General features: G+C 33.1%; 2 protein-coding genes across 3 annotated transcripts; one reads left to right on the forward strand and one right to left on the reverse strand.

The window, feature by feature from the left end:
* On the forward strand, positions 1-1,653 carry LOC120282417 (phospholipase A2-alpha-like). The gene is made up of 4 exons (XM_039289226.1): positions 1-179; positions 279-315; positions 432-557; positions 1,408-1,653. The coding sequence occupies exons 1-4, from the start codon at positions 63-65 to the stop codon at positions 1,581-1,583; spliced, it is 456 nt and encodes a 151-aa protein (XP_039145160.1). The 5' UTR covers positions 1-62; the 3' UTR covers positions 1,584-1,653.
* An 840-nt stretch (positions 1,654-2,493) lies between these two features.
* On the reverse strand, positions 2,494-24,411 carry LOC120282606. 2 transcript variants are annotated; one of them, XM_039289441.1, is made up of 15 exons: positions 24,108-24,411; positions 21,415-21,505; positions 21,197-21,281; positions 20,893-20,977; positions 18,037-18,106; positions 15,148-15,217; positions 11,117-11,191; positions 10,834-10,879; positions 10,506-10,755; positions 8,162-8,367; positions 7,957-8,031; positions 5,605-5,674; positions 5,361-5,441; positions 3,142-3,221; positions 2,494-2,996 (listed from the first exon to the last, which is right to left on the reverse strand). In XM_039289441.1, the coding sequence occupies exons 1-15, from the start codon at positions 24,242-24,244 to the stop codon at positions 2,918-2,920; spliced, it is 1,500 nt and encodes a 499-aa protein (XP_039145375.1). In that variant the 5' UTR covers positions 24,245-24,411; the 3' UTR covers positions 2,494-2,917. The 2 variants fall into 2 exon arrangements, with proteins under 2 accessions (XP_039145375.1, XP_039145376.1); XM_039289442.1 differs by lacking the exon at positions 11,117-11,191 and having other exon boundaries at positions 24,108-24,410.
* Positions 24,412-24,660: the final 249 nt, after the last annotated feature.

A 24,660-nucleotide genomic window follows, 5' to 3' on the forward strand; every position in this document is an offset into this window, starting at 1 on the left:
CAAATTAATGAGATAAACTGCACTGCACTCCATCCCAACATTTCCATTTCATAGAGACAATAATGAAGTGGAATATCAAACTCTTGCTGCTTTTCATTCTGTCTTTCCAACTTCAGAGTATTTTTACTGTTAAGGGGCTTAACATTGGTTTGCATTTTGATCACTCTGCTGTTTCCATGGTTAGTACTCTCAAAACTTTGAGAAATCTAGACATATATATTATAATCACATCCATATGTTATTATGATTAATGGGATTATTCTTTATCTACCTATCAGCACTGCAGCCGCAGGTGTGAATCAGAGCATTGTTTATGTATGTGAATCATACATTATTTGGTAAATGTGTATGTATATATATATATATATAAGGAGTTTTGTGTTGGTTTCTTTGTGACTAATGTTTTAATGCTCTTTGATAACTGAGGGAAGTGCCCCCATTTTTGAGGTATGGGAAATACTGTGGTGTTCTGTATACTGGATGCCCTGGAGAAGAGCCTTGTGATGGACTTGATGAGTGCTGTAAAGTTCATGATGCCTGCATTCAGGACAACCAAAGTATGCTCCCTTCCCTAATTATTATATACAATTGGAATATAAATCATTGAGCAGAAGATTGCTATTTTTAGTTCCATGGTTTTTGGGGAATTTGAACTGAAAACTTTGTAGTTGTAAATATTATGATAAAAATCATATTTGTTTATAACTACAAAATCAGTAATATTTAGATATTCATGGAGTTCATTTTTTTTTTTTTTAACAAACATAACGTTTATTTTGTAATAGTATAGACACTTGTATAGATGTTTCATAAGCAAAACAATTTTTTTTTTTTTCAGATATATATATTGGTAGACAGTCAACAAATCATTGATTTTAAAGGAGCATTTACATATAGTCATAAATAATATATTAACAAGCATATTTCCAATAGACAATAATATAATTGTGGGTGCATAACCTATTGCTAATGTAAAAATGTTATATATATAAAAAGTATGATTTTGAGATTACATATCACCCCTCGAAATTCACGTTTCAAAATACAAATGCCAAAAAGATCTCATAATATTATATTATAAACAAAGGTGTATAACCCATCTTTGTCTGTGTGTAAGAAACCAATTTTTCCCCCATTTATTTTAATCTCCAACCACACAATCATGATACTTGCAATTTTAGATAAAATTTCATTTTGTTTTTACAAGATTTCTTGAAAACTTCCTACTATACTACACTGATCCTTGGAATAGTCCTCCAAGCAAAGAAATAAAATAGCATTTTATATAATAGATGAGGTAGAAGATGCCATTTTAACACAAATTTGGAGATCAGGCACTTAATTTATGTTAGCAATTTAGAAAAGGTTGGTGAGCCATCTAAATTGCATGTGGGTTGTGGGATGCAGATGATTACTTGAACAAGGAGTGCAATGAGAACTTGCTAAACTGCATATCAGAATTCAGAGACTCAGGAGCCAAGACATTCCAAGGAAATAAGTGCAAACCAGAGGAGGTGGTTGATGAGATCTCACTCATCATCCAGGTGGCTTTGCTTGCTGGCAGGGCTACTGATAATCCATGACTTGGAACTTAATCATCCTGTTCTATTTCTTTTCTTCTTGTATCTTCTTTTCAAAATTGCATTTTTATTAGTGCCTTGAAAATAGAATAAATATATATATATATATATATATATACCTACGCATATGTTGCCTTATATATATATATATATATATGTATCAATTACTGTATTGAATTTTGCCATTTGTGATACCTCCTTCCAAATCATTTTGAAAGAAATTAAAATAATATCATATTAATTATCCCAAGAGCATGAAATACCCTAAGAACATGAAATACCCTAATGAAAAGTTATAAGAATATATTATCTTTCCGTCTTTTCCGCATAAAATCAAATATCTTACAAAGACAATTTTGAAACAATAATAGTTGGATAAGCCTATCACACCATCTATTATATGAAATTTAATATATTTTTTAAATTATAAACCAACTGCCTAGATTTTTAAATATATATATATATATATATATATCACATCAGCCACTATAAGTCATACTCTTTAGTACAACAAATGGTACAAAATTGACCTATTGGCACATCACATTGTTGTAGATGCCACAAATTAAAAACCGCATGGTCATCTAGAATCAAGACCATAATAAATATTTTTCTTTCATTAAAAACAAATGCATTTACATCAAATAGAAACGGACCCATTTTGATTCCACTTTTCCCTGGTGTATTTGTCTTTCACCAAGACAAGGGCAATTGGCCCAACCAATCCTGCACATTGACTTGCCTTGGTGCTTTCAGTAAGCTCAACTCCTAGACATGCTCCACTGCCAAGGATAGTCAACAAATTATAAACCCCTTGCATAATTATTACCAAGGTAAAAGCTTTTGCAAAACAAACACATGCACAATAAACTGAATACCAAAGTTATAATTGCAAATGAACTCACTGGCATACTTAAGTTTGACAAAGAGAAAACTGTTGAAATATAATTATTTTACAAGCTTAGCAAATTTGCCATCCCAGGTAATCCATAAGTCACATCTCAGGCATTTGCTGGTTCATCATAACTCCACAGGTTTAACAATGCTGTAACAAAAATAAATCAAATCTGACAAAATAACAGAATTGACAAGAAACAAAAAAAAAAAAAAAACAAAGATTCTGTTTGGTTCCAGATTATCTGCAATCAACTTTAACTGGCTCCTACAGCGTCAATAGTCTGGCTTCTCGTCACAGCTAAACATTGGTGAGACATAAGCTCAGAACTTCCTACTCAGGGCTTTGTACAATGGGAAGAACACGGTCAATATATAAGACATTAGTTCAGCCTGTACAATATCTTTCTGTTTCGGTGATGATCAGTCCTTTAACAAGCAAGTTATACATCATAAACTGGCATGCGCTCTTCAATCGAGACACGGCAAATGGGGCACTTTTTACACTTCTCAGAGCAGTTCCTATAAATATCATAAAACATTAAATCAGTGTATCATATGCACCCAGATTCACAAATATATATACTAAAGCTGAACAGGAAAATTGATTCATATAATTGTCAACTTGGGTAAAAGTAGAATTTAAAGAAAATGTAAAGGGATGTACTTGCAAAGGGTGCGGTGTCGGCAAGGAAGTAAGACCATGCATATTTCCCCTTCGAAACATACACGGCATAGTATTTTTTCCTGAAAGTGCAAGAAGAATTATTATGAGCCAGATAGCAATTATATCCAGAAATAAATTTGGGAGTACAATCATCATAGTGTGAAATATACATACAGAAGGCCTGTGGTGATAGATATTGAGAATAAGAATTCATTTGCCTGACATAGTTTCAAATGAACTTTAACCATTTTAATCCAGTTTGCACTAATGGACTCAACAGCATCATATATGTAGTTTCATTTACTCACAGTCAAGTTATTATTACCAACATAATATAAATGAAATACAAACTAAAGCTAGCAAATGGGTCACGAAGGAACAATTTTTCAAATTACAATTCTTGGGATGAAATAATATACAAGTCCTCAATGGTTCAAGGCCCGAGTTCTGCATTCTAATGGTCAGAAATGTTTCCATGTAGTGACATGGATGGTTTCTATTAAGAAAGGGATGGAAGTGCTGGAAATACACTAAGCATATTGAACTTAACTCAAAAGTTGAAAAGGATGTGTCACAAATAAGGAAGCTATCAGCTAGCATGGAAATGGTACTCCAACATAAGCAGCAGAAATTTTGTATTTTACAAAAGAAACAGTGCTATACAATGACAAAGACAGGAATATTAGAAACATCAGCTACAGAGCATTATTCGTTTAGGTTTCTAACAAAAGGAATGACACCACTATATTTTCTTTGGAAGGAGAATTGCTGCTGGCCTTACCTAATAGTGACTTTCTCCCTTTCATCCCTATGAGTATTTGAATATTGCTAGATGTTCTTAGATAAACACTTTCTCATTTCTAATCATTTAACTAATTGGCCCACAATGTTCTCTCACATTTAGGGCATGAACAGAACCTGACTTCACAAAGCGGTGAAACTTTGTTTTTTGGTCTAACATTCACCCCTCCAACTTTGCAAACATTATTAGCTTGCATCTAATCCTTTCCCAATCCTTTCCATTTGTATATTTTGTTCTATTATTTCCATTTCCATCTTTCGATAATCTATTCGCTCCAAAAGCAGATATTTAGACTCTTCCTGGATTTTTCTTCTTCGATATTTTATCACTTCTGTAACATTTTGACTGTAAAAGTTTTAATGCTTCTAACATATCCGAGTCAGTTCAATCATCTTGCCTCATCAAATATAGTGGCAGGGATTTGTATATCTAAGTATCTACCACTTAAGCATATAACAAGTAAATAATACACACTTGTAAATGAATATATATACATATAAACTCATGATATATTTAGTTACATAATCATATATATGCATATGATTGTATTTGTTTTAACTCTTTAAATTAACATGAAAAATCATGAAATAGTGATGAAACTGTAAAATTTTGACTACAACAAAAAGAAGATAATTATACTTGTTGAAAGGAATGAACAATCACTATTTCCTTTCCTTTAAACGACTTGTTACCTTTGAAAAGAGAGTACAAGTCAAAATGCAATTTTTGGGTTAACCATTGTCCACAAATAAACGTGAAATGTCATATCAAACAATGACAAATAACATAGAGAAGAACATTAACTTGCCAAATCCCCAATGTTCTCACCTAAAAAGTTCAAGTTTTAAAACCATCACTTTGAATGTTCCAATTTCCTGTAAATCAGCTTAAAAACCATCGAAGAGTGACAATCTCTATATATTGAAACTTCAAAGCAGAGCAGAAGTTAAGATTAACTTCTACTATATTAAAAGGAAAAAGTCAAACCCTTATATTTTCTGTGTATTCGACAAAGTATAGTGAGATATTTCATGAGTGTAAAGACTTCAGTGATAGCGGTTCAATAACATTAACAAAAGGAATCTTGAAATAAACTTTTTCAGGTCACAAAAATCAGTCACCCCACTGAGCAAAGTAAATTTGTTATATGTGAAGTCTTGCAAAGTCGGATTAAAATTGAACATGTTCATTTTTTTTTTAACGAAGTATGGGCATCAAATATTAATTATCAAGAGAACTATCAGATTACGTGATGCGTATATGGTGTGATACATGAGCCCCCTTAAACAAGATACTAAAAAACTATTAACTAATCAGTTCATCAGGAAAATCAAAATTCTCAAAAGATGTGATGACCGATAAAGCACATGCAATTAAATGAGTTTACAAAGTATTTATTGAAGGTTAGAATTATTACATTTTGAAGCCTTTCATATTCTTGCTGACTGTACTTTGTAATTTCAGTTTGTTCTCCAAGAGCTGCTTGTAGTCTCCATACCTAAAATTAACAAACTTTTTCAAGTGAGCAGTGTAAGTTTATGTAAGCAGTTCCATAGTGCAAAACTTAATATCTAACAGGACAAGTATCAAAGGTAGAAATCAGGAAATCAAAGGCGAAGGGTAAAGGAAGAGTCAGTGACTGCATGATCAAGAGCACGCACCTCCTCAGCTAGGTCCTTCTTGGGCATTTTCTTCACAACCTCAGGTGGGTAACCACAGAAAGTGTTATACCTGTAAAAATTATTTAATATTGCCAGATGTTCAAGTTAGTTGCAACTTTCATATAGTACACAGAACAAGAATTTTCCTCAATGACACTTGAGATTCCATTATGCTCTGAGCTAGTCTGTGATTCTGATCTTCAATGTATTGAACTAATTCGATAAACATCAATATTTTTTAGAATTTCAGCATCTTAAACCAAAAACAAAAAAAAAAACAAAAAAAAAAAAAATTCAGTATCTTCCCCTCATGCGTGTTAGATTAGATAGATATTGTATGGTGAAAAATGTATGAGTAACATATAATAAATAATAAAGAATCAAGAAATCAAAATTCCCATAGGAATATCATTAGTAGTAATATAAGGAGCAATCTAAAATGTTTCACCCAAGCAGACAGATAGAGGATTGAGAGAAAAGAGAGTGGAGAGGAGATGGGAGGAGGTGAAATGATGAAAGAAAAGAGTAAACAAGGTAGGGGAGGAGATGGAGAAAGGAGAAAAGAGAGAGAGAGAAGGAAAAGAAACAGTGGAGAGTGGAGAGGCAATGTGAGAGAGAGTACGCAATTTGGTGTAGGCATGCTTATAGAGAGAGTAGAAAGGACATGAAGGATGGAAAAGAAAAAAACAAACTAGAGGGTGTTTACGAAATTATTTAAGTGGAACTCAAATGTACAATACATAAAAACATTCTACTTATAATGGCAGATTAAAAATATAAATTGAAGCATGCATTTACATTTAGGGATGATAGTAAAGTCTTCCAAACCTCAAGTGCTGTAGTGTTATTATGCTTAAATGTCATGAGAAATGTTTCAATTTTTATGTAACTTATCATTAGAACTAAGTTATTGCAATTTGGCACACTAAAGCTTTTTGTTGGTTTTCATCTATCACTATTAGAATAATGGGAACGCATTCAGCTGAAAGGAGTAGTTGCTTCTTAAGTTGTGAGAGTGAATTTCACCTTTTTGTCCTGTTGGCTTTTTTCTAGTTCTGGCCCTTTATTTCTTACTTCTTAGTTTTCTTCAAGTTTTTCAAAATTAAGCTATTTGAGAAACTGAAGTTCTTTAGTTCCACATAGTGGAACATTTGGGTTCTACCCAAAGGCTACCAGCTATTAAAATTTTTGAATTAGCACAAGAACAGGAACTCCATCCTACAAAAACACAGATTCAAGATATTTCTCTAATGAATGTAAACCTATATTTCTAGTGTCTTTTGGTCTATTAGTCATAGCCATATTAGCATACTTTGTATATAGCCCCCTTTATTAATTTATAGATGTCTTACATGCATAATCAAACCCAACATCATCACCAAACAACTGTATCCATGCTTATCATTTCCACATCCACCAAAATTTTCAAAGAAGAAAATACCCTTTCGCCTTTCACGAAGGCCCATCAAACTTTAAAAAAGAAAAACCTTTTCATTGCCAAATAAAAAAATCTATTGCTTAAACTTGGCGGTCAACTTAGTTGAATACAAAGGGGAAGAAAATTTCAGCATAATTAGCTGTGGTCATCCTTTGCAAAGCACAGTTGGTCCATGATATCAAAAATCTTGAATATTACGAAACTGTGGAATTTTAGTCAAGCCCAGTAATGTCAAATTCATATACCTAGACTGGAGTACATCTCCAAGAACTTGACCATATCTAAATAATGCTGGTATCATGGACGTGCAAACATCTGTTAAGTATCAATTAAGATCTTTCATTGATCTTTCATTCACCAAGCTAACAAAAGTACTTATGGATTAAACCCAATAGTGGTCCCTAAACCAGACTTGATTGTCTATTTTGGTTCCTTAAGTCAAAAAATGTTTAAATTGGTTCTTTTGTCACCCTTCATAACCCCCGTGACACAAACCATGTCAATTCTTACTGATCAGAAGCTTTTTAACAATGCATATCACATATATCTTGGCCCTCTTTCATATGGACTTTAGTAACACTAACCCCCTTTCATTTCCTCATTTAACAAGAGTATAAGATTATTTATTTACACATAGGACGTATATTGTTATTGTCCTCCAATTTCTAATTTTAGTTTACTACTCAGAAACTACAGCACAGCTAAACCCATTGTTAAGCTTAATTTCCTATCAAGAGAAGATATTTATTTAGACCAACACAACACAAATGGGAAGTTTCCATTGACTGTCCAAAACTATAGCACTCAAGTACTCAACTAATTTATGTAAAACTTAAAAGACAAACACATGCAACCTTGTGCAAAAAATCTGTTAAGATGTTAACAGTAAGCTTTCAAGATGAGATGATACAAACCCAGTAGCATCATCATAATATAGCCGAGCTTGTTCCTCTTTGCTTCCTTCATCAATAGACCACCAACCAAGTAATCTGTGTTATATGGGCAAGGAAATAGCAACAAGAAATTATTATGATACCTATTATAGCCTCAAATACATATTTTTATCTCAGTAGAATAATGCAGCTCAACAAACTGACTGCGTAATTATGAAATTGATACCTAGATCCATGATGTAGAAATGCAAAGCAATCACGTGTTCTTGATGAAATTGTCAAATAACGTCCAGTGAAGGAGCCACTGCGTGATAAAAGGACAAGCTTCTCCACCAAACGTGAAATAGTGAATATGACACCAGCACCTTGCAGAAGAAATAGTGGCGAGAACAGAGCAAGTATTGGAATATGCCGAGCACTAGATGGTGTTCCCTGAAAATTAACCAAAAAGAAATTGCAGTTCCCAATCAGCAGGCCAACAACAAATTTCTTCAATACGAATACCTGTGCTTGTGGGAAACTAAATCACAAATGAGAGGACAAATAGCAAGTGGATTTCAAAAACAAGGCTCAAAGGAGGATATGACGTAAGTAACTATCAGAAACAATATCTATCAACCAAAAACTAGAAAAATAATTCGCATATTGGTTGGAAGCCTATGGAAATCCAATGAGCTACCCAAAATAGATTTTGACTTGAAATCTATTCTGAGTGTGAATCTTCTCAGCTCTTCCAATACAGGGTTTGGAAATCCCATACATTTTATTTGTATTGAGATACAGATTTGGAAATCTCAGAGTTCCAAATCTGTCCAACCAATCATTTTTGCATTAATCTAATTCTGGACAACCCATGGAAATTGTTTGCTGCCTGAATTAGAATCATTCATTCCAAAGTAGTTAAATACAGCAAAAAATGAACATCTCAACCACATGCCGATAATACAAAGAAGACCACTTCCCAATAATCCTGATTCACGCAAAACGATTGCATGGTAACATTATCAATTTCCATACAAGCATTTAATCTAAAGACTTACAAAGACTTACTCCTCCATCAAGTTCAAAAGCTGATGAATTTAACAAATTCATAGACAAAATGAGAAACTCAAAAGAAGAATCTTCCTTCTAAACCTTCAACCTCTCCTATTCACATAAGTTCATTTGACTATGGCAAAAATCAGCAATATAATTTAACAGAGTGAATTTCAGGTCAAGTATGGAAACTGTCCAAAATTAGAGAAGATAACGAAGAAAATAAACCAAAAATTAAAGAAAAAGGTGACATGTTACAGTAAAAAGATTAGGTCAAGTGGGTGACAGTACATCTATCCAGAACCTTGCAACAGATCATTTTGAGTTGTCTAACGGGAACTTAAAATGTTCAAGGAGATTTGAAATTCATGAAGATAACAGGAAAGGAATTGAAGAAATCACAACAAAAAAATTTTATGAGTTGCCAACATAATATGACAGGAATGCATGAGACACCATGAAGACTAGATAAATTAACCAGTGAAACATCATAGGTGACCTGCAACTTCAAAAAGCACAAAAAAAAAAGATGATATTATAGTTGTAATGTATAGTTTAAGTCTGACAGGAACATGGAGATTTAACTCCATAAATCTAGGATGTCCATTATATCTAATGCAGACATTACCATGGAAATATAAATCCATATATTTACTGTCTATTAGTACCAAAGTTGAGGCCTGAACTATAAAGTATGGGCAGCTTGATTGAAAGGTCAAGCAGTACCACAGACACTCGCCAAACAGTCCAGTGGAATGCCAGGTGAAAAATGGAAAGATGCCACTTTAGAAAGACGTATACAATTTGGGTCTGACCAAGAACTGAAACGATCTGTTAAGTGCATGACATGGTCTGATGCCGACACCAACATGAAGAGTAGTTGAATGAACTACATAGAGCTTGACCTTGTACAGGGAAAATTGCTAAACAGACCAGCAAATTGTCAAGTGAAAACACAAAGATGCCACTGCCTCAAGCAAATATACGATATGGGTCCAATCAAGAACTGAAATAATCAGTGAAGTATAGAATGAAAAGGATTTGTTCCAAGCTCAAAGAGGCCTTCATAAAAAAATGTATGTTAAAAAGAATAGTTGGTCAGGAAGCTAATGCTAGCGATGGGCCATTCTTTCAAAATAAGAAGTGGAGAACTTGTCAACAACTTCTTGTAAAAAGTAAAAACATCAGGTAAGGTAATTACATGGAAAAATTATTATCAATTACAAATCTAGGTAGTAGAGTAAGGCATATTTTCAAAAATGCAGAGTTAAGAAACAAAAATTCATTATGAAAACTTGAATTTCTGGGATAAACGCCGCAGATAAGCTGATAAGGGAACAAACATAACTGCTACAGAGAGTGCTTAACAATTTTTATAGTAATGGCCATAGCAAAATTGTGAATAAGAGGATGAACATAACAGTGATGCTACTATCTATTCAGGTAAGAACAGCAAGAGGGAATAAGCTTACACAAGAATGCCAGAATATCCAAAAATACAATAGAATAAAAAGTAAAAAAAAAAAATAATGTACCTCTAAGCGCATGCAAAGCAAGATTTGGAAAGCTAAGAGAGGTATTTTCATTATGTGGCCCCCTATGTCTTGAATGCTACACAACCTGTCTTGATCATGATCTTCCATTGAGGAGAACAACAGACCGCTATTCCATTCACGATATCTAATTGACGAAGAGGATGAACTTGGTTCAACATCTTGAGATGGCCGATGGATCATTGGATTGGACCACTTTGTACAAACTAGAAAAGCAAAACATTCCGCAATTCTGTGGGAACAGAAATAGAATTAGACAGCAACAAATGGGATTGAAACATATGTGCCATCTTCAGTAAATTTGAGATACCCAAAATTTATGAATAGATCCCACCAGCCCAACGCGCCTACATCACCTGCAGCCAATAATTTTATGCAGTTTATAAGCTGTATGCTAATTCAACAGTTCTCATATAATTTGTTGTCAAATAAAAACTAAGACTAAAAAACTTGCTAACACTCAATGAGAAATTTAAAAAGAATGATTCACAGACACACAGGCAAACAATCAAATCATAAGCAACCATATAACTATGCTTATTGATGATATTGCCACACCATTCAGCAAGCTTACAAGCAAAATAAATGGAAACCTTGGAAAAGGGTCAGGTACCCCGCAGTGCTTAAATTGTTGGCCCAGAGAAAGTTGAAATACAAGGCGCTGCTCCCTTGCAAATTTTACATTTCATACAGTTATGCCCAATTTATCTTAAAGAAATAAGGAAAAAATAAAAAAATAAAAAATCCAAGTTCTACGTGTTAGATGCAAAGCCAAACACATGTAACCTGAGCTTGACTCAGCATAGGAAAAAGGACCCAGCACATATAATCATATGAAAATTTGCTACATTAGCAGATGAGAGACCAGACTAATATGTCACCCTGATGATTGCTTATATTTATAGATTGTGGGACTAGCAGTTATCTCAAATATGTCACCCAGATAAGTTTGTCTTTCTCATCACACACACACACACACACACACACACACACACACACAAAAACCCTAATCATATTGGCTAAAATACCATATCAGACATTAGTTCTCTCTAACACTAAGCAGCTTCACATGTGAATCAATCTTCAATATTAGTTTACTAAAATTGCAAGTTTTATCATCCCATAACTTCATGTGTTAATTTGAAAATATAAAAGCCAATAAGCTCTACTTATGTATGGACAAAAATATTATTGGTTATCTTCATGAGTTGCTCCTGATCATGTTACTTAATTTGAAACCATATCAATGAAAAACATACAATAGGTACATAATCTTAAAAAATCGGACAGACTATTTTTGTCCAAAATTAGAATTCATCAGTAAAGTCAATAATATGAACTTATTCAGGTCTGAATAAATTTTTTCTTAAGTTAATTGAGGAAATGTGATTCAATTGATACATACAGCACGATTGGCAAACACAAACCTTATACAGGGCAGTTTCACATGACTAGGCTGTATTCATCTTAAACAAGGTTTAACCCAAGTAGTGTGCAACAAATCACATGCGTTTTTAAGCCCCCAATAAGTCATACTTTCTGCATTTCAAGAAGATATCTGATGAGACTGAGATTTATAAGGCACAGGGAGTAACTAACCTAGATCGGTTAGTTACGATCTTAGAAAATACAAACTCCGAATTTGAGAACTTGCTATCAGCAGAAGCAAACATAAATCCTCCAATACAGAGAGATTGCCACCTTTCAACAAGCCTTTCAAACTCTATTCAACCAATGCACTAGATCACTATAGACGAAGGAAAGCAAAGGAATAGAAACTCAAATATCTGGTAGAAAAAATCTCCAAGGATTTCAAAAGCATAGACCAAATAAAGAGAAATCGATTCTCAATAAGAAAAACATATTTATCTTTTGCATTGATTTATTGACATTTATATATGTCACTATATGATTATAAAGAAAATCCTAATAGCTTAAAAGCATAAATGTCTAAAACAACCCTACTTAGCTTCTAATACAAATTAAGCAAATAACTCTGTTAAATAAACACCAACACTAGTGGGATAAAATAAAGATTTCTTGTAAAATAAACCTCAATGTGTTTAGGATGATTCAATGTTCCATCAAATTTAGATTCTTGATAAAAAACTATTAATGTGTGTGCTGTCATCTATATCTATAAACATTCCAAAAGACGAACTAGCACAATCCATGGCAAAGTTGTCGATGTAAGATGAACCTATTGATGAAAATTGAAATCATGCGTTGGTTATGCCCTCTCATCTCTAACATGTACACAAAACAAATGGAGAGGAAATCATAAACTTTAATTAGATAAAGCCAAAACACGGCAAAGTGACAAAAACTAACTTTTTTTTTTATAATATATGACTAATACTGGCAAAACACTTAATCTCTATTATGTCAAAGCAAGCACTTGTCGACCTTTTTACCTAAATGATATGTCTATTTTTCCTATCCCAAGTGAAATTTATTACGACAAAATTTATTTTCTGATCTTCCCACAGAAAAAACTGAGCATGCATGTTTAAACTAGGAAGGCGGATTATCATTCTTCTTTCAAAATAAACAGAAATGAAATCTAAAATTACTATATACAGCAAATCTTATGCTTCAATCAGTGACACATTATTAACAAATCATTTAAGGTATCAACCTTAGTACCTATATGTTTACTACATTTTCCCTCCACACTCCTTTGTATCATATTGTTCTTCACAAGCATCTATTGAACAAATATCAGTAACAGCTCTCAGCTTGATCTGAATTATTTTAATACCTTAACTACTATTACAAATTAAAGAGAAAGACAGTATCATACACTTTATCCATGATAAGTAGATACTATCAAATAGAATTTCAGAAAACTAGCCACGCATAATTCCTGATTTACCTAAAATATTACAGTCCAAAGCTAAAAATTTAGCATCATAGTAGCATACTTCACCTTGCTATCTGTTTTTGGATATAAATTTTTTCTCCAGTTTCATGTGCCAGCCCAAATTACAGATAATAGCTGAAACCCAAATAAAGATGCTACCCTCCAGTCATTAGTGATTTCACATGATAACCCATCTTCATGTTGAAGTAGTAATCTATCCTGAGAATAATGATGAAGTTGAAAGTGGATTTCTTAAGGCAGTATACCATCTACAAAACTGGATAAAATAAAGGGAGAAACTTAATGTTGTGACTAACCCAGACAAATTCTCAGATGAAGATATATTAGTCAAACTCTGAGTTATTCATGTCAAGGCTAATCAGAATTGCTAATATGTGTTGGACAAAATTGAGCAAGGCAGAATCCCTGAGTATGGTTTAACAAAATTTTAAAAGAATTGATTAAGTTATATGGACATCAGATGCATTTTATGGTTTTGGCTGCAATCTGTGCACTTATCCTGTTGTATTGTTTGAATATTGGGGAATTCACCCCAATGACAGGACTCCTTTTGGTAATCAGTTGACCAGTTCCCAAACATCATGCAAAATGTTTCTCACAAGGCATTGTGAGAAACAGATCAGCATATCAGCAGCTACAGTGGTTAAGATTGGATCGATTAGAAGATGCCCTTGATTATTACATAATCAAAAACAAGCCTTGATAAATTTGACCATACTCAGAACACACACACACACACACACAGGCCTTGTCAAATTAAACTATACTCAGAACACACACACACATACACACACACAAAAAAAAAAGGGAAGTGAAGAAGAAGAAGCCTTGATAAATTTGATTATAATCAGAACACATACACAAAAAAAACAAAAAAAAAAGGAAGTGAAGAAGAAGCTACAGTGGTTAAGATTGGATCGATTAGCAGTAACCCGCAAAAGACCCTGTCACAATATTATCTTATCCCATTTGAGTTCAAGGTAAATCACAAAAACACAAAGCTTAAAACAATTTTCAATTTTCACAAAAGGTACGTCTTGAGCTAAGGAATCAACTGGGGAAAACAGAGATCCCTTCTCTGAAAAAATTTTCAACAAGTCAACTTAAATCACAATAGAGCAGATATTTTAGTCCAGGCACACCACATAAATATGAGATTGCTCAAGCCCAAGTACAGGTGGACCAGAATCATTTGCAGCATGACATAGTATGTAGACACTGACTGGCCCCACCATCCAGGTCCTATTCTATAGTGAAGCAACCTAGAATATCAATATGGACAACTAAATTCACATTCCACAAACTTTGATAAACAATGTAATAAAAATTAACTCAAGAACTTATTACATGGCTTGCTTTAGTTCACAACCTTATAATAAAATCATGGATTCCTATAAAAGGCCTTGTTATATGACAATCAGCAAATAAGATCACACAGATAAAGAAATGATCACAAGTCACAAATTCCAACTGCTCAAACATCACTGATCATTTTCCATATCTGAAAATTGGGAACAAGCACAGAAACATGCACTGGCTAGGCTGGTAAAACAATTGAGATTTAAGACTATACACAATACATTAAATGAAAGAAAAACATAAATTAATTTTAAAGAAATAGAAATGATAGTTATACACATAAGTTTTGAAAACAAAAAAGATAGCTTAGAGTAAAACATAGCTGAAAATGAATTTTGCATCACAATAAATTTTTGGAACTAAAAGAAAAGAAATTCTTACCGCACAACTTAAGAAGGGTGAATGATGTAGCAGCGACCAGGAATACCATAGAAATTGCAACCCAAAAGTGCTAGAGTCAAGAAGTAAATAAATTAATTATACTAGTTATGATTCTAACAATCTCGATAGAATGAAAAATCATATTAAAATCCAAGGCACAACCATGAATTTTCAACATTAATTAAAAAATAACAATGCAATGATGACCTCATAAGAAATTCTTTTTGATATACAACCTCATTAACTAAGAACAGGTTTTGGGCCCCATCTCACTATCTGTTGGGGCAAAGCTATGCATATGTAATCCTCCCTAAAGATAGCACTCTACCAAGTCTTGAAATTCGTTTAAAATTTCTTACATAAATAATGGATTTCTTTATAGTAAACTCGACCAAGAAGCATCATTGTAGGGCAACAAACAAGCACATAGAGAATACAAACACATCCCTAACCTAGAATGTATAAGTAACAAATATTGCTCTTTTCAGTAAAGTAGAATAAAAAGTATATATGAACCCAGGAGATATCTCAAAAGACCCTACACTTCTTTTGATTCAACAACTAAACACTGAGTAGCAACACAAAATACAATAGAAAGCAATCCAAATCAGAGTGCCAAAAACTAAAGATTCAGGTTTTTATTAGTTAGATATTACTGCAATACCAGTTGATTTTTGCTCTAGTATTGGCTAGGATGCATGCCTAGTGCTTTTTTGGCGTTGCAAATGTCTAATGCAACATAAATAGTACTTATATAATTAATTACATTTTTTTAGAAGTCGCATAATCTGTTGGCTAGATCTCATATAGCATGAATATGTAGTCCTACATATTCATGGTGGTCAGTGGCATATGCGTCTGGATCTATGATCTATCTTTAGTGTGAGTGTCAACAAAGTCTATGTTCTGCTTAGGTTTTCTTCTAGTCAATTCATGTTGGTTAGATCATCCTAGTTTAAAAATGTTGTATATCCTCTGTGTACTTCTCTCTTGTAAATTTGCATGCTATATATAATGTGTGACAAAAATGACCATACCTCTCATCATGTCACCTATTCACCTTATTCTTGGATAGCATAAGATAAATTCAACAATCTTACTTTAATATGATGTTGGGATTTGAGATATTTTTAGCAGGGCAAAGGTTCATGTTTGCAAGTAAATTTCATAGCTTTATGATGACCTCAAAATTAGTTAGATATTGGTCATGAATGTCCACAGAAGAAAACACATTGAAACGTCATAGAGAGGTTAGCTTGAGCCAAGATGAAAGCATTATTTCCATGAGTCAAGAACTCCCTCGCACCTTTTACTCTTGGAAGCCAATAGCTGCTTCCTGCATTTGAGATCTGTGGAGACAAATTGATTACAATAGCCCACCATAGATAATCTTCCACCAATCCTTGTATATTGGATTGTGTGATTTGATTGGATGTATTGTGTTTGAAAAGTGAGATCCGCTAAATTTGTATCATGATTTGATAAATTGGCACTAAGGGAAGTGTACTGTGAAGTTATTACAAACTTACAAACTGGTCAGTCAGTTGCACAGATGGAATGGATAACTATCTTTTATAGTTTAGTTTAGGTTAACTTCAAAAATGATTACAAACAGTGTATACAATTAATTATTGCATTGGCATTTTACAAGCTTCAAGATTTGCATTGTGAGAATGTTGGAGTGAATTTAAAATGGTGCTATACGTTGCAGGTTTATTCCCACCAATCAAGTATTTGAGTGACACATCAAAATTGGTGAGACTTATTTCATAGTCAATTTCCATGTTAAAAAGCTAAATGGTCAAATATCATGTCAAGGAAATCAAACTTCAATCAACATAACAAAAGGAATTAAGGATTAATCGACAACCACACCAAAAGGAAGAAATTGTTTACAATTCTTATTACAGAATTCAAACCTAGTCAACCTTCATGTAACAGAAATCAAATTTGCTGTTAATAGAGCACCTCATATCCAAGCAACAGGATCTTTACATCAGCATATCTCTTGTACTAGTACCATCATCTAGTGTGATTCCTTATTACATTACATAACCAAAAGCAGCAACACATTTCCTAACAAAGCATCTGGAGTTGTCATGCCTCTTCATCCACACTTCACATAATTATTTTATTTGGAACTAAAGATATTCTCGGTAATTTCTAAATGCCATTGAATCATTGATTAAGTTCCACCAAAATATTTGATTAGAAAATCATATGCAGCATATGAAATCTAACAAATGCTCAATCTTTTTCCTAAGAGAGACCTAAATTCACCCTTCTGCATCCAGATCTCCACTTTCTCAATTCTCAAACATCTGATATAAACCAAGTATGTAAGGTTAAAGAAGACCATCCAGTTGTAAAGGCAAATCCAAAGATGAATACATTATTATAAATAACTTATAGTTCACCACTATCATCATCAAACAACTGGTTCACAATTAATTCTTTTTCCTGTATAATAAATTGCATGTAACATTACATCTACTTTTTTAAAGTAAGTTCTTCACAAAATGTGAAAATCATCTTTCTTAAGATTCAAGCCTCAAAGACTAAGTAATGAAAATTTATTCACTTCAAGGATTCACTGGGGCAAATGAAGCAAGTGATTCAACAAAAACAGGATAGAAATGAGTTTCTCAAAATTGCACAAATTTTGATGTGCAAATAAAGGTTCAAAGGATGCTATATGTATACAGCATAATATATGACATTAAATTATATACATGCACATAACTAATATAAAGAATGTAATCTTTATGTTTTGCTGTAAAATATACAATGGTTCTTTTAGCTTCATAAAGAAAAGTAACTGTTAACTAAGATGCATACGGCATTAAAACAAGCAATGAAGAAATACTATGCGACTTGAGAATAACTTACAGGAAGTGTTTCCCATATAGCTTCATCACTCATGCTTTCTTCATCTCCTGGCATTAAGGCTCTACACATTCTAAATAAGAGTAAAATAACCTTAGGTCCATAAAAATTTGTTGTCCAAGTAGATACCATAGCATATCAATTAATATTTCTCATGAAGCAACTTGTTCACCACAAGGCAACCAGATCCTATCAACAAGATTTAACTGAATACAACAATACAAAAAGATATATATAATAATGAATGAATAAATAAATAAATAAATAAATAAATAATACAAACAATAAGTAAGAACTACTCTCTTTCTCATAAGGCTAAAGACAACATCTTCAATATATTGAATGCTAGTAACAGAAGTAATCACAGTGAACGTCACAATACTATAATATGATGAAAACATACATGCAACATGTTACAATATTCACAGAACCATGGGAATTAGACAATTGCTAAATCACACATTAGAGTATAGACAAATGCATTTCAAAATAGTTTAAAAGCAAAGATAAATAACCACATATCAAAAGAAAAAAAAAACATTTCAGCAGTCTCAAACATTAGATCTAAGCAGAAAGGTAGTCAATCAAAGGACACGAAACATTAATTTGATTTAAGATGATTTTATTTCAAAATAGAAATTCATTACAACTAAATATCAAATATAATGGTATAGTAATACAACTACACAATTGTAAGGAAAACCTCGGAAACACCAAAATCATGCGAAGAATCATATCTTGAAAAGCTTGGAAAAAGTTTCAATTTCCAAAGAATTAGAGAGCGATCTTTCAGTTTGGTTGCCTAGAGTATTAAGCTGCAGCCCGACAAAGAAAATTATAAAAAAAAAAAAAGAACATGAAAAGCTAACAGTAATACCTATGAAGCAGTGCCAATGACTGCAACCATGTCAAAACCAAGTAGCAAGGATCTCATTCAGCATGCTGCAATCAACTTGCAAATTGCAAGCAATATCCTATGCGACTACTAATAAAGTCAAAGGCAAGCAGTGCGAATCAGAATACTGGCAGTATTTCTTCTCTCATCCATTAACATAAAAAGGAAACAAGAAGAAATATCTTTCTCAGTTTCAACTTTGCCTTAATCAGGTAAAAGTACGCCCACTTGTGGGCATGCAAATTATTCTCTGCCTAATTCCATTCCATATTCCAACAAACATCAGTTATCATGATTTAGAACATGATTTAAAGCAATTTTCTTAACGTACTAGTGCTTATCTATATATGCTTTTTCCATACAGTTTGAAAGGCCTAGGATGTAGGCGCATAATAAAATCATGCAATTTTGTGTGACAACTCTCATTTTGATAATTATACACCATTCTGATAATAACTTTAATATAAACAACTAATAATAGAAGCTGGTCTATCTAATGCATTTATTAAAATAAACAATTGGATTTATACAATTGACTGTACACATGTTTGCATCAATGCAAGCACCACAACATGAAATCATGATCTTTTAATTATTACTATTCTATGTTTCAGATGGGGAAGGAAAAGTCAAACAAGATTAACCATCTTGTAATCAACAAAAGAAGAGGGCCTCACATCCTCCCAGCCCGTGGCAACTATATAATGTACAAAATGAACATATAATATTGTAAATTGACTGAAATACCTATTGTTCTGTAATTGATAATATGCTCTAATTAGGTAAATATTAATTTGACAATGCTAGATATTGATACAAACTGTCTCGAATAATTTAGGCATGCAATCAAAAGGCCAAAGAATTGAAAAGAGCAATTTGATTTAAGACAAATCCTATGAATGCTACTGAAGAAAGAATTTTGAATTCTAAGGAATTGGATATCATTTCAATATATCATAAAATATGAACAATGTTATGCTTGCACAATATCAACTCTATTGAAAACCTTGGAAAGGATAGCCTTTACATGTGATACAGGAAGAAAAGCATAAAATGTGTCTTGTTCATAATTGCCAATTAAATCAGTAAAATGCACGATGCATGTTGCATTAAAGGGGAATATAATATGCCTGATTCACTTATACTTATTTTGCTGAAGTAGCCTGTGTTCAACCTCAAAAATTGTGGAAGGGTAATTATGAGAAAGTATTTTTAATGAGAAAAAATATTTAGGCAGTAGATGAAAGTAAATTATATACACTTGGATTTGGAATTCTAATAAATAGATCCAGCCTATATGAAAACATAATTGGTACAATCCAAGATTAAGAGGTTCCCATTCAAGTCTATAATGAACCAGATTTTGAATGTTTAACACCTAGTCAAATAAAATTGCTTGTAGCCCTGCTCAATATCATCAAGAACTTCCCTAACAACCTACATGCTGCTCTGTGCTTTTTATCATCGGTATTTGCTTTTTATCAATGTTAACTTTATTGATATTCACACAAAAATAACATAGAAAAAATATAACTTTCAAATCCAAATATTATCAGAACAGTTCAAAATTGAGTATTCATGTAATCAAGACATCAAAATCTTGGAAAATAGTGAACAAGGGTTTCTTGTTTTGAAGGGAGAGAAAGCATTCAGACATACCTTTATTTAAATAAGTATTCCGTAAGCACAATACATCTAGCCATTGATATCTTGAATCACAACATAACACATCGTATTGTTACAAGAAAAATAGATTAAACGTTAACTACTACCACAACACAACACTGCTTATGGATTCAGTCTGATAGGATTTAGGTTTCAGAAGCACCAAAGGAGATGTTTAAATGTTATTATTAAGTAGTTGTACGAATGATGCTATAATCCATAAGAGATTCTGCAGCAACAAACGATATTTTCATTGGTGCTTAATCATTAGATTTATAGGTTAAAGAATAGAAGCATACCTGAAATTGTCAATAAGAATGATGATTTCAAAGGCCAAAAGCGGAAGGAAAACAATCTTTAAGCTTATGGCAGGATTTTTATGAGCTGCAGTGAATCATTTTAAAACAAATGATCAAGTCGAAGCAAAAGATTTTCTGTTGCAGAAATATGAATCATGGAAAAAATAAATAAATGAATATTACCACACACCAATAAGCATCAATGGAGATTATTTCACTTAAGTGATATAAAAAGTGCTCAAAATGAACCTAGCATTAGCACAAAAATAGTTGTGAATGTATCTAGTGTATTCTTGTTACTTACCACCAATGCTCTCGAGATAGATACAAAGGAGTAGTTCAAATGAAACAAGCAATGGTGTTGCAACAATAGAATGGCAAGGAGCCCACTGTTGAGATAGACATGTAGTCAGCTATCAGAAAAGAATAATATCATTCTCATAGGTAAGTTACAATGCCAATGGAAAAGAAAAATTATTAAAGTATAATGGGTCTTTTAGAAACTCCAGAAATTGAACTTACATGCCGATCATGGGGGATAGATGGAGCAGGTAAAGAGAATCGGCCACGTGCAACAACAGTGTGAAATAGCCATAAGGGGACAAAAATTATCCTGCAAGTTAAAGTTAAAAAAATATTAAAACATGCAAAGATTACACAAACAAAAAAGATGTAGAAATTTCTGCACTCCGTACATTCCTGAATATTCCTGAATATTCCTGAATATATATGACAATTGTTTGCTAGGATTCATAATTGATACATTGAGAGCATCAAGATCAATGGTATATTGCATTCATATTGCTTCTACTTTCAGAAAATGAAGATGACTATATAAGCCCCTACAGTGATACACAGTTGTTAAATCTGACAAAAATTCTACAAGTACCATAAAAATTTCACAATATCTTATGATATTCAGATCCAGATAACTCGACTATTCTCTGCCTACTTAACTATATTAACAGCCAGAACTAAACAATACTTTTGCAAAATCGTTTTTCCTTGACAATAACATCTACTCTTGAGAAACCCTCTAATTCTTCGACTATATTTGCTATGACAGACCTGATCAATACAAGTTGTTTGGAATGAATTCAAAAACATTAAACGAATTTGCTAGAAATTGTTAATGCAGCATTTCCTCCAAGTTTATTCATGCCACAAACGCCTAGTAGCATGATAATGGATTGTACAATCCATGACTGAAGCAATTTGTTTTGAGATTTAATAACTGCATTATAAGTTAGTTTTGATTTTGACTATAGAGTTCCATATTTCCATACCTTGGAAATATATCTGCCTTGTCTTTCCCAATGTTCAAGGCAAAAATAATTTGGTCTACTTAACCTGCTTGTTTGATTTAACATATTTGCACATCAATTCAAACTTTTGCTTACAAAAACAGGCGCTGACCCTTACAATTTAGTCATAACTGTCATATAACTATTAATATTCACACACAACTGCCATAAGAACACTAGGAAAAAAAATTAATTCATTTAAGAAAAATAATCAAATTTAAATGGCATATAATAAACTTAAGATGTCAATTCAATGTGAGTCAACAATTAGTACATAGGCCACACTTCCAAGAACAAGAAGAATGCTCGGATATTTCAGGATTGAGACTCGAAAATCTACTATATCTGCCTTTATGGATGGTTAAAGGTAAAATTGTTCTACTGCATTAAATTAAGTTGATACAGAAAAACCACATCACCGTGGTTTGGTAAGTTGAAAGGAGTCTCAAAGTGCAATCAAATGCCTTGGAGCATGTAAGTTTTTTCCAGTGTCCAATATGTCAAAAAAACATCAGATACAACATCATGCAACACCAGACAAGTGAAGGCTAAAACCTTTCGATGAATAACAGAACCCACAAATCAAGAAAAAAGTTCAGACTTAATTTGGAGGGACTTTAGAAGAAAAGATAAGGTAGAAAAAGAAAGGTGACGAAAATTTAAGAGATCTGCAATGTGCATCACATTAAAATATTGCAAACAATGTTAAAGAGATTGGCCTTCCATACACGTCAAAAATTAATCATCATTAAAACAATATGTCAGGAAGATTCTTCTCCTAAAATTGAGAACAAATGAGTTCAATTGGAGACATAAAGATAAACAAGTCATGAAATAGAGCAATAGATTTTCAGTTATCTTTAACCTCATCACATCTCAAAAGGAAATTGTTTATGCATTTACAATGCCCCTTGAACAACACAGATACTCATCATCACCAACTCTAATTTACAAATCTACCAATGCCCTTCATGGAATTTCATTATAGGACCATCAAATTGACTTTATTTCCTATCAAGAAACCTATCTCTCAAGGGCTGCACTATAAATTTTTGAGGACTAGCAATAGATTAAGTTCATGATTGAAATATATGTTTTGGTTCTTCATAGCACCTCTTCATTTAATCAAATAGAAATGATGCTTTAAAAAAATATCCTTTTCCAGCTTCATAACCACTTAGACCTTGTTGACAAAAACTTAGAAAGTGCACTCATAAAAACTAGTCTACTGAATGACAGTTCTGTTAAAACCTGCGGTAGGCTCTCGTTCAAGCTATCCCAGTTTGCGGTTTGTGAACTAATGTTTCAGATTATATCATGCTCGCATAGTCTTCATTCGGTATTTATATAAATTAACAAATCACTTTATAATGTGGGACAGATAAGAAAAAGATATTGGCGAGAAGAACGAAGAGACTTGTTTCACAATTGGCACAAAGAAATTTAAAAGAGAAGGTTTGAGACCTAGAATTGAGGTTTGATGGCACTGCTAGCTGCTAATGAAGTTCAATGCCAAAATGAAAACTTGAGAGCAAATCTAGAAAGTAGAACAAGAATTCTAAATCTATAAAGCCTCACAGATTGAGTCAATCTGACTAGAATTCAGCAGGATATACATCTAAAACAGAACCTATAAAGCTCTCAATAGCTGAAAACTTAACAGACGACAACCAAAGTCTAAATTGTTCAACTCATATCAAACACAATCTAATCAAATAGAAAATTTCCATAAATCCCAGATCTTACCACTAAATAACAAAACAAACCTAAAAAAAAACTAAGCAACACAACCCATGAATCATTCTAACACATTTAAAAAACATAAATCAAAAACCAAAAACGCATCCCCTCACCAAACGCAAACCCAAGAAAGTAGAAATCAAGAGAAGATGGGAAAAAAAAAAAGCTCACCACCAGGAGTACGAAACCCGATCATCAAGCTTAAGAGCAAGCAAGATTGTGAAGCAAAAAAGCAACCCATGCGCCGCCACACCCTGCGCCGACTTCCCAACCCTCGACCACGTCATCGCTCTCCTCCGATTCAACATCGCTCTCTATATCTCCGTCCCTTCTACTCTACCCTTCCATCCTTGAACTCCTTCTCAATTCCCCACAACAAGGCAGAAATTTTCTATTGAGAATCTGAGATTGAGAGCAGGCCCTTGTTCGAAACGTTTCTTGCTGTTTTTTTTATTCCTTCTGGATGAAACCTGGTGATATTTATTTATTTATTTATTTATTTATTGTTTTGGCTTCACGCAATGTCCAAGGCCTATAACTCACCGCCCACGGGATTGTCACGGGGACTCGTGGATGCCGTTAGATGAGCGTGAATGTCCACGTGGCAGGGTAATATCACTCGGTCAGTTCAGCCGCGTGCAAAATGCGGCTCGCAAGCCTCGTGGGTCAGGTTCCTGGTTTAGTGGCTCAGAGAGAGAGAGAGAGTGTGTGTGTGTGTGTGTGT

This window comes from Dioscorea cayenensis, chromosome 18, assembly GCF_009730915.1.
Source record: "Dioscorea cayenensis subsp. rotundata cultivar TDr96_F1 chromosome 18, TDr96_F1_v2_PseudoChromosome.rev07_lg8_w22 25.fasta, whole genome shotgun sequence".
NCBI lineage: Eukaryota > Viridiplantae > Streptophyta > Magnoliopsida > Dioscoreales > Dioscoreaceae > Dioscorea > Dioscorea cayenensis.

Bases quoted from the DNA above. Each gene is read 5' to 3' on its own strand.
- LOC120282606 (XM_039289441.1), bottom strand. From the start codon at position 24,244: ATGTTGAATCGGAGGAGAGCGATGACGTGGTCGAGGGTTGGGAAGTCG. The intron at 10,756-10,833 runs GTATCTCAAATT...CTGTTCCCACAG, and splicing joins GATCTATTCATAAATTTTGG to AATTGCGGAATGTTTTGCTT. The intron at 8,368-10,505 runs GTACATTATTTT...GTTAATTTTCAG, and splicing joins TGCTTTGCATGCGCTTAGAG to GGAACACCATCTAGTGCTCG.
- LOC120282417 (XM_039289226.1), top strand. From the start codon at position 63: ATGAAGTGGAATATCAAACTCTTGCTGCTTTTCATTCTGTCTTTCCAA. The intron at 316-431 runs GTATGTGAATCA...AACTGAGGGAAG, and splicing joins TGAATCAGAGCATTGTTTAT to TGCCCCCATTTTTGAGGTAT. The intron at 558-1,407 runs GTATGCTCCCTT...TGTGGGATGCAG, and splicing joins CTGCATTCAGGACAACCAAA to ATGATTACTTGAACAAGGAG.